Genomic DNA, 15,941 nt, shown 5'->3' on the forward strand with positions numbered 1-15,941 from the left:
TAATACTTTTTTCTGGAGCTATCACTGTAGCGTAATAATTGAATTTAACTAACTTATGACTGATGTTATGAATTCAATTTTCTTATAGACATTAAAGTTGATATTTAGTAAACTTTTTATCGAAGCACTATATATGTATAATTTGGCTCGCCATGGCTTATTTCTTGATAAGGTTAGCCAAATTATCAATTTATATATTGGCAAGGGTTAGTTGCTTTATCTAACCTATAGTTTTTAAATGATAAAAAAAATTAAAAGAGAACTTTATTCCTTGTTCAGGGATAAAGTGTGCCTTCCATGCCAGAATTTTGAGAAATCCAAAGACTTATAAAGAACAAGCAGAAGTACTTTATAGATTTACAACAATATTGTTAGAAATTTAGCCACTCGAAACTAGTTGCTCACACTATTAAAGTTTACTGATCCTGGATTTTGATCAATATGCTGTTGCACAGTCATCAGCTTCTCCTAAGCAACTGCCGGAGGTGCTTATGGTTGGAGCTTCACCTACTGCCACATATATAATCTTGATGAGCCACAAGTTCCTTCTATGGAATTGTTAACATCCTGCTGAAATTGATTGCCAATCTCCAGTTGCTTGGCTATCTTTGCCTTTTTCCCCCTTCTCCACTGTCACCAGTAGTCATTGCATGAACAAATGCCACCTTCAAACCTATGAAATCGATTCAAGTCCCTCATGACAATTTCTCTTCCATATATCCTGGATGCAAGCTTAAAGGCAGAATGGCAATTGCCACATACTCTCAAGTTCTTTGTTATCCTGATAGGGATCCCATTAGATTTCTTAAGAAGTCCAAATGCCAAAGCTATCCTCTCACTGTGCATTGCAAGCCTCTCATCCTTCTCAACTTCCTCCTCATGTAATGAAAAGCTCGTATCAGGAACATAGCCTTCTTCCTCCAACTTCTCCTCAATCTCTCTCATCTTCTTATATATCTTCCCCCATTCTGGATGTCTAAAATCACCCATAACGAAGGAATGGGAAATCCCACCTATTTCGATGGAGCTCTGACCTGCTTCTTTAACAATCTTTTTCTTCTTCATGATCACTCTGAGCTTCTGAGCATCTTCCCATTTACCTTCAGCTGCATATATGTTTGTCAAAAGAATGTAATACCCTGGTTCTTCTGGCTTAAGCTCAAGAGCCTTCAATGCAGCTATCTTTCCAAGCTTCATGTCTTTGTGAATTCTACAGGCACCAAGCAGTGAGCCCCACACACCATCATCTGGCTCGATAGGCATTCTCTTTATGAAGTCATGAGCTTCTTTGAGATGGCCTGCACGCCCAAAGACATCAACAGCACAAGCATAATGTTTTGTCTCAGGAACAAGATTATACTCATTGTTCATGGACTCAAAGCATTTCAGACCCTCCACCACCATCCCTGCATGACTACAGGCAGAGATAGTTGAAACAAACGTGCTGCTATTTGGTTGCACACCATTAAGCTGCATTAAATTGAACCATTCTAATGCATCCTTCCCTTGACCATGGAGCCCAAATGCGTTGATCATAGCATTCCATGATATTACGTTTCTATCTGGCATATCATCAAAGACATGTCGAGCTTCTACTATACAACCACACTTTGCATACATATCCACAAGGGCAGTACTAAAAACTAGATCTAAGTTGACACCATTCTTAGTACTGCAACCATGGATCTTCATTCCTAGTTTGAGATCCATCTTATTGGCACAGGCTGGAAGTATACTAGCGATTGTCACTGCTGTAGGCTTGAAACCTAAAGCTTGCATACGGAGGAACAGCTCCAGGGCCTTGGCAAATTCTCCTTGCTGGACGTAGGCAGAGATCATAGCTGTCCAGGATACATCTGTTTTCTCTTGGAAGTCCTCGAAGAGTCGATAAGCAATGTCCAATTCCCCAAATTTCCCATGCATAGTAATCAGACTATTGATCACTGACTCATTAATATCGAATCCCTTGCCTTCCATCAATTTATGAATATGTCTGCCTTCTTCATAATTGCCAACCCTAGCGACTGCTGGCAGGACAGAGACTAGTGTAGAGGAATTAGGCTCAAAACCCAATTCCTGCATCCTTTGGAAAGCACCGACAGCTTTCAAGTCCAACTCATTATAAGAATATCCTGCTATCAACGCATTCCAGCTAACAATGTTCTTCAATGGAATTCTTTCGAACAATTGGCGAGCAACTTCAACCTCACCCATTTTCATATAAAAATCAACTAGCGCAGTCGAGATATACACATCAGACACAAGCCCAATTTTTACTGCTCTCCCGTGAGCTTCTCGGCCCTCGTCTATAGCAGAGAGAGCACCACAGGCCTTAAGGATAAATGGGAAAGCAAACTTATCAGGTGGAAAGATTTCAGATTGTAGCATCTCGGAGTACAAAAGTAGAGCTTTACCAGAGAATCCGTGGACAGCATAACCTCGAAGCATTATGTTCCAAATGAATGGTGCTTTTGATGGGATCCTCTCAAAACCCAGCTCGGCGAAATCCATTTGGTTGAGGAGAGAGTAAAGAGTAACGAGCTTAGTTTGGATTTGAAGGGACTGTGGGAACTCAGATTTGATGATTAGGGCATGGATTTGTTTGAGAGATTTGAGATCTCCGATCCTCTGGAGAAGAAGAGAAGGATGATTTGATGGGTTTACGGAAGGGACGGGAAGGGATAGATGAAGAGCTCCCGCCATAAATATCTGAAATTTGAATAAACACACCGAAGCGATATGTATATTGTTGGTTAGAGTCCACATAAAGATTTGTCTGCGGACTTATAAGGATTACGCTAGTTTAAGGGGAAATTTGTAAATGACACCCTTCTTTGTTAAAATATTCATTCAGTTTGAACCCCATAGTTTAACTATCTACAAAAGATAGTTAAACTATGGGGATTTTATTTAGTATTCTATTGAATCTAGGGTTTTATTTGCATTGTGTAATTCCGACGTAATTCAATCGCTGCCTGCTTAACGTTAGCGAGCTCTCTCTGCCATGGCGGTCGCTCCCTCTTCTCCTTCTATTGGAGTCCTCCCTTCCAAAACCCTAACCCTGCCCAAAATCCTTACTCTATCAAGAAGTAGAACAAACCTACTCTTTTCTCAATTCCCAAAATCCTTCTCCTCCTCCGTCTTCCCTCTTTCATCTCGCCTTGAATTCTCCCACGCCCAAGTTTTCCCCTCCTCCTCCCCCTTCTCTCTCTCCTCTCCTCTCTCCCATATTGAGCCCTTTATTCTCTCTGAGTGGGAACCCATTCTTAAGGGATGGATCTGCGGCGCCGTCTCCGTCTACTGCCTCTCAAGAACTGTCCCCTGCGTCGGACGCTTGCCCTGCTTTCTCCGCGAGACCGGATCCGATCGCGTGATTCGAGAGGGTTTGATTCTCGCGGTTCTCGCCGCGACTCGATGCGTGGCCGCGTACCTGCAACAAGCGTTCTTGTGGGAAGCCTCGCTTAGGTCAGCGTATAGAGTTAGGGCTCACGTCTTCGATCGGGTTCTGGAGAGAGATCTAGGGTTCTTCGAGGGGAATGCAGGTGTACCGGCGGGCGATGTTGCATTCCGGATCACCTCAGAGGCGTCCGATGTGGCGGATACCGTGTACGCTCTCTTGAATGTAAGTTTTTTGTTCATTTTGGATTTAGTTGATTTCACATAGTATGTTTCTTAACGTTGCATGGTACGGCCTTATAATCTCAATTGGTATAGAATTCAGCATTTTTGTGCCTCTAACTTCTTGTTATTCATTTCTAATTATAGGCATTGGTTATTTGCTATGTAGACGATCGTGCCTACTACTTTGCAATTGATAGCAATGTCAGCTCAAATGGTGATGGTCAGTCCAGTACTTTCTCTAATTGCAGCTCTGGTGAGTCTCTTACGGAATTTTCCTGTTTTTAGATTTCAGAAAGTATTGGAGTATGGATTAATGGGGTTGGTTGCAGGTAATTCCTTGCATGTCACTCCTGATAGGATATCTTGGTGAAAGGCTTCGTGAGATATCAAATGAGGCACATTCAACTGTTGCTAAACTCTCTGCCTACCTAAATGAGGTGTGTTCCTTGCTATTGTAATGGCAAAGTTTCTTGTTCAAAGTAAGAAGTTTTGTATGTGTAGAATTTATAAGCTGGCTTCTTGTTTTGTGTTCCAGGTGCTTCCATCAATGCTTACAGTAAAGGCAAACAATGGAGAGTCAAAGGAGAGCTTGAGATTCCAAAGGCTTGCACTTGATGATCTCGTGAAGAACTTGAGAAAGAAGAAAATGAAGGCACTCATACCTCAGATTGTGCATGGAATGTATATAGGAGGGCTCTTGGTGCTTTGTGCTATGTCACTAATAGTATCAAGGAATTCCTTCGATGCGTCGAACTTCTTATCATTCCTAATGGCGCTGGCTCTTCTAGTTGAGCCTATTCAGGTACTCTTTTTTCAGTGCTAACTCCACCCAGCCCTACGACTCTATTAATCATCTTCCCCAATTTCTCTCTCTCTCTCTCATTGCTCTTTCTTCGATTTTATAGAGCTATACAACTTCTATTGTATTAAGTTTGTTGGTTTATTCTCCCTGTTTACTTTTTTCCCTCTCAAATAGACCTGTTGTGCCAAACTGCCAATAGTGTAGTTTCTTCTCATCTTCACAGGAATATGTAATTGTGCCAAGTATCTTTGTCGAAAATTATGTGGTATTGATCATTGAAAAGAACAAAGAAAAGAGGATGGGGGGAGTTAGGACCCAATAGTATAAAATCTTTTGCAACTTAATCTTGATTATCAGCAGGTTTAAGATTTAGTACAAGTAGCTAACCCATATTTCTCCATTTATATTTCTCTACTTAGTTTTTTGTCTTTTAGAAGTCCTTTTAATATAACTTTGAATCACAAAATTAATAGGACGTGGGAAAAGCATACAACGAATTGAAGCAAGGAGAACCAGCAATAGAACGCTTGTTTGATCTAACAAAATTTGTGTCTAAGGTACTTCATTGTTTCATTAAATAAATATTTTTCAGTACATCTGGTGCATGGCAGTTCTGGAACAGTTTGCTCCCTTAACAATGAATTTGTTTTTGTCCACTTCTTCTATTCTGTCTGATATATGGGGACACATTAGATTGATTTGCTTCCAACATGGTTCTGCATAGGTATGTGATAAACCACAAGCAGTTGATCTCTACTCTGTCAGTGGGGACATAAAATTTTGCAATGTTACATTCAAATATTTGGAAAACATGCCTCCTGTTCTAGATGGTCTGAATCTCCATATAAAACCAGGAGAAAGGGTTGCTTTTGTTGGGCCTTCTGGAGGTGGAAAGACAACTCTTGTCAAACTCCTTCTTCGGCTATATGATCCATGTGGTGAGTGTTTTACATTATATGTCATTGCAATTTATACTAGAGAGTGCAAATTTTAAAGCTGCACTCATGTCAACATTCTTTTGAGTGTCAACATTCTCTCGAGTATTGGTAATTTATACAAATGTCAATATTTGGTCCATTATTTGAACTAATTCCTTTTTTGTTTTTGGTTTGGTTTGACGAGATAGCATGTCTGCATGTTAATCCATAGGGTGTATATTTCTGGATGATCATGATATTCGGGATATTCGATTGAGAAGTTTAAGGAAACACATAGTGCTGGTTTCACAGGATGCGGTGAGTGCATGCTTATATTTCTCTTAAGATATATTATTTTACATGATACGAGGCTTGTTAATTATGCTTATATTTTACTTAAAAAGGACAATATTGGTGCACTTTGCTATAGAAGAACACCAAAATTATGCATGCAGTATTTAAGAAATGTTTCAATGTAATATCAAAATGCGTATCTCAACAGCTGGCAGCTTTTATTTTCTTTATAAATTTTGACATATTAAGTTACAGAATACTCAGATGGAGATACAGAGAGTTTGTTGAATTGATTAGTACTATTGTAGTGGGCATTGTATATAATAATATAAATGTGAGTATCTATATCAGTTGGAGATTTACGTTGAAATATTTGGGTAACTGTTTTTTTAGCATATATGTTGAACGAAATAAACTTATGATGGCAGAATGAGTCTTTAAATCTTGTTTATAAGTTATATGTTTTCTGGGTCATTCATCTCCTTTTGACTGAAATATATTGCATAAAACATACCATACTTCATCACATGATAAATTCACAAGATTAGGTGTATGATTTTCCGCTTGTATTAACCTTGTTGTTATGATCCAGATGCTATTTTCTGGAACATTTTCTGAAAATATCAGCTACAAGGATGACACAGGAAAAGTCAACATGGTGCAGATTGAGAATGCTGCTAGAATTGCTAATGCAGATGAATTCATTAAGACCTTTCCAGAAGGCTATGATACAGATATCGGACAACGGGGTTCTCTTCTAAGTGGAGGTCAAAAACAGAGGTAAAACTTTTAACTTGAGCAGCCTTTTTGTCACTGAGGAATGATGTCAATCAGATGACCCTCACCTGGAGCAGTTTCATGCACAAGCTTTTCCATATTAATACCATTAAAGATCCTGTTTCCATTTAGCACAGGTTAGCTATTGCAAGAGCGCTATATGAAGAATCCTCGATACTTATATTGGATGAAGCAACTTCTTCTTTAGATAGCAGATCTGAGCTTTTCGTGAGGCAAGGACTGAATCATTTAATGGCTAACCGTACTGTAAGTTTGCAAACTATCTTTGCTTAATATGTTTTGTCTTTAATCTCTGTTTTTCTGCAACATTGTGTGCATGCGTTAGTCACCAAATTTTGCTCAGCATGTGGAGCATACTTACTGTCAGTTGAACTGGGAAGTGACTTTTTTTGTCTCTAGAACAGGACATAATTCATTTCTTTTGGGTTGACATTCATCGCTTTTGTAGGATAGAAAGTTTTGCGGTTGGCGATGAAAGAGTAATTTTTTGAATCCCTTATCATAATGACTGATGGATGCATCTTAAAGTTTGAGCTTTATATTTTATTTGTCATACTGTTCCTACCTTTTCCCCTCTGAGAGCAGTTTCCCTAAATGTTTTCTTTTTTCTGAAAAATACTGTGGGAGACGTTTTACTTTAGTTCATTGCCAATATATCTCATACAGTCATGCATTTGAAAGGTGTAACCACTTCTAGTATTCTACTGCCCCAAAGAATGCCAGGCCCATTGAGCCTTTCATTTTCCCTTTCGTGTCCCTCTTGTGCGTACCATCTGCACCATTCTCATTGGAACAATTTGATTGATAGCTTCTCTATCTACTTTTTCCTACTGAAAACAGTCAGTGATTATTCACCCCTACTATGTTATACTTGACCAGTTTCTCGATCATTGTGCTTCCTCTGAGGCAATGTATCTGCTGGAGTTTCACATGCTAGCATGCTGTTAATTCAATCTGAACTTTTTATGTGTTTCAGGTTGTTATAATTGCTCATCGGTTGGAGACAGTTCAGTTAGCAGACAGAGTTTTTGTCTTGGATGGTGGTAAGCTGGAGGAGGTACCCAAGTCAGCTCTGTTTGCTCAAGATGGTCAATTAGCCTCGCCGGAATTTAGCAAGCTTATCATATGATATTGGATGAGAAGACCGAACTTTCCATTAGGAGCCAGAGTTATTTTTCAAAGATTTATCTTTAACAAGTTGGGAGCGAGTTGGCAAAGGCATAGGTTCTAACAACAAATCATCTGTATAATTACAAAGGCATAGGATACTTTTTGATTTTATTTTGTGTGTGTGTGGCTTAGTCAAGTTTTGAGTTTTAACTAGCTCTAGCTATCGTCACTTTTATTTTTTGGGTTACCATTCCTAGGTAAAGTTTGGTTTGCTCATTTTTTGAGCTTTTATATTTGCGTATATTCTTTAAGAAATTATAAATTTTGCATGAATACTAGCTTAACTTTTGACATTTATAAGTTAAATTTTCAGTAAATAACAAAATTTTAAAGAGTATACCTGCGGGAAAAAGAAAAGAAAACCAAAACCGAAAGTGTGTTTCGGTACAGTTAACGAATTGAAGAAGTGAAGAAGAATTCGAATTCTAGTCGGACCTTAGATTCTGTGATTCTGCGATGGCTCCTTCAAGCACATTTATATCATATTAGTCACTAATTGACAAGAGGAGCCTAAAAACGGTATACAATGTCCAACTTTCATTTAAATCAATATACAACATTAAAAAAAAAAAATCCGAAGTTGACTTTCACATATGCCAAGTTAATCATGCATACAAACCTAAAGATTGCTATATGTCAAGAGTAATTAGCAAGCAATTACACAGGACCTAACCAACATTCGAACATCGAAGACCACAAACGAGCACCCATAACTAAAATATGCAAAGATATCCATAGCAATGTTCATAGAATCCAGAATCAAGATCTTATAACCAAGTAGAATTAACACAAGGCCAGGGATGTCTTAGTTTGCCTACTCCTACTAACGGATTGATGCCAAAAGCCTGGACAAAGTTAGCAAGGATGCATAAGCGCCAAAAGAACACTTAACCAACATAAGATAATTATCACGCGTTGAGAAAATCTGCTTCGTATTCTTTCTTCCAGGAGTTTGTCACCTTGTTGGTACAATTAATGCTTAGTACCTAAACCTTTGATCCTAAAATTCTTGAAGGATATTCAAAACTAATGGTTGACGCTATTCCTCTTACTACCATATATATAGGCCTCTGATAACATCTCTCATCCCTTATCTAATCTGGTCAGCATTCAAAACCTCACATGGTAATGGTTATGAATAACAGTACCTTCTGTTTCGAAAATCACATTGAAACTTTAAATGCATGCCTGATAGACAATCGATGTATGAACTATGAAAACTTTATTACCGTTTCTACTTATTAAAGCATGGATTAGCGATTTGCTTTCTTCAATAGAGAACCTAGATTCGTGATTGTAGGTTTACTAGCTTAAGATGGAAGTTGTGTGTTCGTGATTGTAAGTTTACTAGCTTATGATGGAAGTTATGTGTTTCGTGATTACGGGTTTACTAACTTATGATGAAAGTTCTGTGATAAATTTTCTCATAAATATTGAGGTTAAATTGTGCCTTCTGTGCCAGAATTTTGAGAAATCCAAGAAATTGGAGAACAAGCAGAGGTACTTCATAAATTTACCACAATATTGTTAGAATTTAAACACTCGAAACTAGCTGTATATTTGCTCACTTAGATTAAATATTACTGATCCTAGATTTTGACCAATATGCTGTAGCATAGTCGTCAGCTTAAGGAATCTCCTAAGCAACTTCTGAAGGTGCTTATGCTAGGAGCTTCACCCACTGCCACATCTATAATCTTTGGCGTTTTCCTCTTCTCCACTATCCCCCATTCTAGATGTCTAAAATCACCAATAACAAAGGAACGGGAAATCCTACGTACATGGAGCTCTGACCTGCTTCTTTAGCAATCTTTTTCTTCTTCATGATTACTACTCTTAGCTTCTGAGCATCTTATCATTTCCTTTCAGCTGCATATATGTTTGTTAAAAGAATGTAATGCCCTGGTTCTTCTGGCTTATTAAGCTCAAGTGCGTTGATCATAGCATTCCATGACATTACGTTTCTATCTGGCATATCATCAAAGACATGTCGAGCCTCTACTATACAACCACACTTTTCATACGTATCCACAAGAGCAGTAGTCACAACTAGATCTAAATTGAAACCATTCTTAGTACTGCAACCATGGATCTTCATTCCTAGTTTGAGATCCATGATATTGGCACAGGCTGCAAGTATACTAGCAACCGTCACTGCGGTAGGCTTGAAACATGAAGCTTGCATAGGGAGGAACAGCTCGAAGGCCTTGGCAAATTCTCCTTGCCGTCCAGGATACATCTGTTTTCTCTTGAAAATCCTCGAAGAGTCGGTAAGCAATGTCCAATTCCCCAAATTTCCCATACATAGCAATCAGACTATTTGGTCACTGACTCATTAATCTCGATTCCCTTGTCTTCCATCAATTTATGAATATGTCTGCCTTCTTCATGCTTGCCAACCCTAGGCAGAGACTAGAGTAGAGGAATTAGGCTCAAAACCCAATTCCTGCATCCTTTGGAAAGCACCGACAGCTTCCAAATCCAACTCATTATAAGAATATCCTGCTATCAACGCATTCCAGATGAAGACAATATTCTTCAAATGGAATTCTTTCGAACAATTGGCGAGCAACTTCAACCTCACCCATTTTCATGTAAATCAACTAGCGCAGTTGAGATATACACGTCGGATGCAAGCCCAATTTTTACTGCTCTCCCGTGAGCTTCTGGGCCCTCGTCTGTAGCAGAGAGAGCACCACAGTCCTTGATCCGGTGGAAAGATTTCAGATTGTAGCATCTCGGAGTACAGAAGTAGAGCTTTACCAGAGAATCCGTGGACAGTATAAACTCGAAGCATCATGCACGCCCATCCAGGAATTTGGGGGGGGTAAACTCTCATCTTATATAGATTCGGTTAGTTGTTAATTAGTTATTTTATTCGAGTCCAGTCACTTGGTTAGTTACTTGGAATCCTTCACTTAGTTGTTGGTTAGTAACGGTGACTGTGCCATTTCAAGATTTGGACGCGACGGGAGCTCGCTCATATCTCCATGGTCATGGTCGTGCCGTGGACCGTGGTTGAGGAATATATTGTGAAGCTAGCTAATCCTACGCATGTATTTGATTAATTATTACTAATGGTGATGAATAAAGTCTCACTTGATCATCAAATTACCCTTTTAAAATAACCTACTTATAATCTGTGGTTTATGAATAAAGTCATCAATTATCCTTCGCGAGACGCATTAATTTTGAAAAAGTACGGCCTAATTTATTCTCAATTTGTACTTTGGCCCAAATTCTCAAAAGAGCATTAATTGGCCTCTAATACCTTGAGATTGTACTTTATCATACCTTAATCGATTTGAGGGGAAAAAAAAAAAAATCTTACCAATGATACTCTTGATCAACAAGTCAGTCACGTCTCTTTTGTATACTATATTGTCGAGAGTAGGATATTTTTCCAGTGTCATTTTCTTGTGGGATCACCTCTAATCTTATCCACAATTTAAGAAGAAGGGCTTGTTATACCGACGAAGGAAAATAATTTATTAGACAAACTTAAAATATTAAAAGATTTAATGAGTGGTTATCTGCATAAGAACTCCGAAACCGGGAGTCCGAAAAGCAAAAACCAGGAATGGTTCTGCCTCCTTTCCAACTTATAATAATGAATGGTGTTACAATTCATTAATAACAGTATAAATATAACAAGAGATAGAAGTACTCATTATTAATTTTGTTAGTAAAATCAAATGCTACCCCTACCTCTCCCCTCCTTTCTCTCTCTAATTATTCTCCATTTTTTGGATTAATCCCCTTCTTTTTCTCCCTCTAAATCCCTCCCACTATATCTTTGCGGTCTGGATTCCCGTTTCGCCAGAGCCAAACGACTTGTTCATCGCATCAATACCATAACAGGGTGGGGGGATCTATATCTACTTCTTCTTTTTGCGATTGTTTCTTTGAATTATATCTTCCTCTGGATTGAACTAAAATTCGTGTAGAAATGTTTTGCAGGTTACCTTTCTCCGATTGCATCGATCTCGTCTTTGAGAGAGGAGGGAAAGGAAGAGATGGCGGAGGAGCAGCGATGTCAGGAAGGGCACCGTCTCTGCGCGAACAACTGCGGCGTCTTCGGGAGCCCCACGACCCTAAACCTCTGCTCCAAGTGCTACCGTGACCTCCGCATCAAAGAAGAGCAAAACGCCTCCGCCAAGATCGCCTTCGATAAATCCCTCTCCTCCTCCTCCTCCACCTCCTCTCCTTTCCTCCAGTCTCCTTCGGCCGTAGCTGTCGCAGAGCCTGAACCTTCTAGAAGCGTCTCGATCCCGACGACGGCGACGGCTGCGCCGGGCCGGTGCGCGGCGTGCAAGAGGAGGGTGCGGCTCATGGGATTCACATGCCGGTGCGGGGCCACGTGCTGCGGGACCCACCGGTACCCGGAGCGGCACGATTGCAGCTTCGACTTCAAGGCGGCCGGCCGCGCCGAGATCGCTCGTGCCAACCCCGCCGTCAAGGCCGAGAAGCTCCTCGATAAGATCTAAGATGTTAGTTTTCTTCCGTGTGTTGTCATCTTATCCTCTTCTTCTTCTTCTTCTCACCATTTTGAAGAAATGTTCTCTCCTGTGGAGCTATGGAACGAAGTGTGAGAGATTAATTAATTTGTGAGGAGTTTTCGTGTAAAAAAGTAAGACTTTTGAGAGTACTCCTACAAAAAAATTAAGTATTTTAACGTATTTATACGTAAATATCAATTCTCGAAGAGCATATATACAAAAATAAATAAATAAATAAATATAAGTCCTGTTTCAGTTACAATTAGATTTATGACTTCATTTCGCTTTATGGGCTACCGTTTAGCAGAGGATGATTTTAAGAAGGATTTTAGTTTAATTTAAGTCAAGCCTAATTCAAATTTGACCGAAGTTTAATTCAAACTTGATCAAATTAAACTTGAATATACACATTTATATTTCTAGCCGAGTAACCTATCTATAACTAAGCACGACATAAAATTAATTTTGAGCCAAAACCAATAAATCAATCTAAGAAAAAGCTTGATCAAGCCTTATTTATTTAATTTTAAATTAGAAGAGCTAACAAAGCAGTTAATTACAAAATTTCCCCAAGATTACTGCAATACTTCTATGCTTCTATATTTCAACCTTTTAACTTCTATATAGTTAGAAGTATGGAGCACAAGAGACAAGCTTCTATTAAACAAGATGACAAACTTAGTTGAGTCTTGCCAGTAAAATTTGTCAATTCAGATTAATTTCAATCGATTTCAAGTATATGTGATTATTAGGGCATCATCATTAATCCATGGCTTAAGGCACTTCAACACTGCACTGTTTGGTTGGTTAGTGGGTTAACCAAATCGGTGGGCTTGCTTCTAGAATAACAAGAATGGTTCACACCATTTTACTGGTATTACCTATGGCGGCTAAGGCTTATTTTTGCTACAAGTCTTTCCCTTCTCTTTGACCTGCCACTTATTCTTTAACCATATATAATCTTAGACAAAGTTAATGTGATTAGTAGGAAAAGGAATTGTTGCTAGGTATTATATATAGTAGATAGTGCCACATCATTTTCTAAATGTAAACTTCCACTAGAAAATACTTGTCAAGAAAAATGATTACCTAGTAGTTGATTTCTTAATCAGTGGGCCACTGTAATTTGGACTAAATTGTAGCATATATACCATCAATCACACTCAGTCTAAATGGGTTAAAGAAAATAACACCAATGCATTTGTTTGTTCTTCTATCGTCTAGCTGCTAAATATCAGGTTGTAATTATGGATATATCCAACCTAAACCAAACTTGAACCTGATTAAAAGATCTGCCGAGAACTTAATTTATCGGTTTATTTGGTTCGGCCTGGGTCTAAATGGACCCAAAGGTACTCCGTTTCTGTGGTATTTGTGAATCATTTAGCTCAAGAAATGTTAAACTATTCATTTGCTGGAAGTCGGAGTCTAATGGAATCTTTGCTCTCATTCCTCGGTCAAATTTATAGATGGGATAACTACGACTCATGGCACGTGGGAGGCACTCGTCATTTGTTGTAGCTTCGAAACCTATCTCATTAAAGGGAAAATGACATTAGAATAACTATTTGATTAGAATTTTCTATAAAGTTGTAGAATAACCTACAAACATAAACTACTAGACTATTCGAAAGTAGTTTTGCCATCTTAAAACACCAATTCCAATGCCTAGAGAATGTGATACATCGATTATAACATTGCAGCAAAGAAAATACAGTTTCAATGAATTCGCAGATGTCATCCTGATACTCTTAAACAGTTAAAAAAAGAACCAACAAAAGTCCAGAGCAAGCTCACATACTTGTTGTCGTCCATAAAAATATAGTATTTCTTTCTCCTCTAATCACCACATTGCTAATCAATCATATTTAACATTTCTTGGATCAAAATTGGATGGGATAGGAGATATCTAATTTTGCGGAAACCCCGGGCGACTTAAATAAATCAATGGACAAAATTAGTCCAATCCAGCTGGACGTTATATAATATAATATATATATATATATATATATATATATATATATATATATATATACACTTGTTAAGAGGAAAAATAACATTCAGTATGGGAGGCAATTGTGAATAGTGTCCCCCCAGGCCCCAGTGGTTGAAAGTCAAAACCCAAGAATAAGAATAAGCGCCTACGTCAATGCGAAGATAACGCACACCCCACCAGACCAGACTAGATTAGACCGATCAATCACTTTAAAATTAGATTATACAAAGTATAATATATATCCTACTTTTTCCAATAAGTCATCAATTCCTTTTATAATCCCACCCAGCTTTTCCATCTTTACGACTTCCACCCCGCTTGTGCGTGTGAAGCCAAATACCAAAATCTTTCTACCGAATTACTATTTTGCCCTTCTCCTCTTTTAAAACCACCTTTCCTTCCGCACACGTCTGACGTCTCAATTTTTCTTCTTCTTCTTCTTCTTCTTCTCCTCTTATCTCTAATCTCTGTTCTCTCTTCTCTCTTCTATCCTATGAAATGGACCTCGAAACTCTAGTATGCGGAGGTTGCGGCGACGGCAAGGTCGCCTGCGAAACCCTGATCGGCGAACCGCCGGCGGCGGCCGCGGTGCCGGATCCTGATCTGCCGGCGGAGTCGGTCCAGTTGGTGATCGGAGAAGACATCGATTGGACGGACGTCAACGCCGTCTACGATAGAGACGATTCCACCAAGGGGAACACGAACCCTAAATCTCATCAGCAGCACGGGAACCCTCAAATGAGATCAAATTCGCAGAGGTTCTCGGGAAATCTTAAACCCAAGGCACCGATCATAGGGCTTCCGGGCAAGATCCAGCACTCTGGCTACCTCGGCCGGAGCGGTCGACGTCCGGCGAGTGTGCGGATCTTTCCCAAGAAGGCAAAGACGGGCGAAGGAGGACGAAAGTCGGCGGTGCCGGAGTCTGAGCCGTCGTCGCCGAAGGTATCTTGCATCGGGAAAGTGCTCTCCGAGAGGGAGCGGGGCCAGTGCCGCCGCCGCCGCCGGCGGCGATCTCCGGAAACGGAGGAGGAGAAGGACGAAGAGCCGAGCGGGTGCTGGGCGAGCATGGTGGCTTTCTTCCGGTGCGGCCGCCGAGATCGCGGCGCCGCGGCGGTGGACAGCGTGGAGGAGTCCTCCCCGTCACCGCCGTCGGGAAATACTCCAGCGAAGGAGGCGGCTGTGGTGGCGGCGGCGGCGCCTGCGCCGGGGTTGGGAGGTATGAAGCGGTTCACGTCTGGGAGGAGGTCGGCGTCGTGGGGTGGGGATTCGGACGACGACGATGACGATGACGCACACGTGGCAAAGCGAGAAGCGTTGAGTCGAGAGGGGGTGTTGGGTCGACGGTCGGTAGGATCTCTCGAAGAAGCGCAGCGGGAAAGGGATTGGGAGAGCGAGGGACCCGCTTCCATTTGAAAAGAAATTAATGGTAGTCTTCCATTGGTTTTTGTGAGCTCTTCTTTTTTTACCTTCTTCTTTTCTATTTCTGTTATCGTTCTTGGTCAGTTTGATGGGCTTGTAAGTAGTGGAAAGAGGATTGTGAATGTGCTTTTCCTAGTGAGTTGGATTGCAATAATAATATGATATAGCTTTCGTGAATTTTATTGGGATTAGATAGCTTTGCTGTCAGATGGTTGTTCATAAATCACAATCTCGATGACAATATAAGAAGGTTAGCTATAACTTATAATATGTCTATGATTCCTTATGCACTGGAACCAACTAGAGAATCTTCAATTAGCCGCAATCTTCATTTTAAGGAAGAAGATTATCTTATGCTTAATTTGGACATTAGTTATGCATGCATGTAGGGGACAATACTGGTCATAAGAAAAGAGAGAGAGAGA

At 39.9% G+C, this 15,941-nt stretch overlaps 4 protein-coding genes across 7 annotated transcripts; 3 read left to right on the plus strand and 1 right to left on the minus strand.

The window, feature by feature from the left end:
• Positions 1 to 306: 306 nt before the first annotated feature.
• On the minus strand, positions 307 to 2,740 carry LOC140801983 (pentatricopeptide repeat-containing protein At1g11290, chloroplastic-like). The gene is made up of 2 exons (XM_073157386.1): positions 2,415 to 2,740; positions 307 to 2,331 (listed from the first exon to the last, which is right to left on the minus strand). The coding sequence occupies exons 1-2, from the start codon at positions 2,433 to 2,435 to the stop codon at positions 634 to 636; spliced, it is 1,719 nt and encodes a 572-aa protein (XP_073013487.1). The 5' UTR covers positions 2,436 to 2,740; the 3' UTR covers positions 307 to 633.
• A 224-nt stretch (positions 2,741 to 2,964) lies between these two features.
• Positions 2,965 to 7,875, plus strand: LOC140801643 (ABC transporter B family member 29, chloroplastic). Of its 4 annotated transcripts, none has more exons than XM_073156854.1 (10): positions 2,965 to 3,622; positions 3,788 to 3,874; positions 3,951 to 4,058; positions 4,157 to 4,423; positions 4,897 to 4,980; positions 5,148 to 5,361; positions 5,573 to 5,658; positions 6,227 to 6,414; positions 6,549 to 6,678; positions 7,409 to 7,875. In XM_073156854.1, the coding sequence occupies exons 1-10, from the start codon at positions 3,005 to 3,007 to the stop codon at positions 7,559 to 7,561; spliced, it is 1,935 nt and encodes a 644-aa protein (XP_073012955.1). In that variant the 5' UTR covers positions 2,965 to 3,004; the 3' UTR covers positions 7,562 to 7,875. The 4 variants fall into 4 exon arrangements, with proteins under 4 accessions (XP_073012955.1, XP_073012956.1, XP_073012957.1 ...); XM_073156858.1 differs by having other exon boundaries at positions 3,486 to 3,622; positions 3,766 to 3,874; XM_073156855.1 differs by lacking the exon at positions 4,897 to 4,980.
• A 3,220-nt stretch (positions 7,876 to 11,095) lies between these two features.
• LOC140801571 (zinc finger A20 and AN1 domain-containing stress-associated protein 5) lies at positions 11,096 to 12,293 on the plus strand. The gene is made up of 2 exons (XM_073156738.1): positions 11,096 to 11,464; positions 11,563 to 12,293. Exon 2 carries the CDS (start codon positions 11,619 to 11,621, stop codon positions 12,087 to 12,089), a length of 471 nt encoding a protein of 156 aa, XP_073012839.1. The 5' UTR covers positions 11,096 to 11,464; positions 11,563 to 11,618; the 3' UTR covers positions 12,090 to 12,293.
• Positions 12,294 to 14,436: 2,143 nt separating this feature from the next.
• LOC140802049 (uncharacterized) lies at positions 14,437 to 15,693 on the plus strand. The gene has a single exon (XM_073157461.1). The coding sequence runs from the start codon at positions 14,596 to 14,598 to the stop codon at positions 15,508 to 15,510; it is 915 nt and encodes a 304-aa protein (XP_073013562.1). The 5' UTR covers positions 14,437 to 14,595; the 3' UTR covers positions 15,511 to 15,693.
• The last annotated feature ends 248 nt before the right edge of the window (positions 15,694 to 15,941 follow it).

This window comes from Typha latifolia, chromosome 15 (assembly GCF_019914945.1).
Source record: "Typha latifolia isolate L0001 chromosome 15, TyphaL0001v2, whole genome shotgun sequence".
NCBI classification, from domain to species: domain Eukaryota; kingdom Viridiplantae; phylum Streptophyta; class Magnoliopsida; order Poales; family Typhaceae; genus Typha; species Typha latifolia.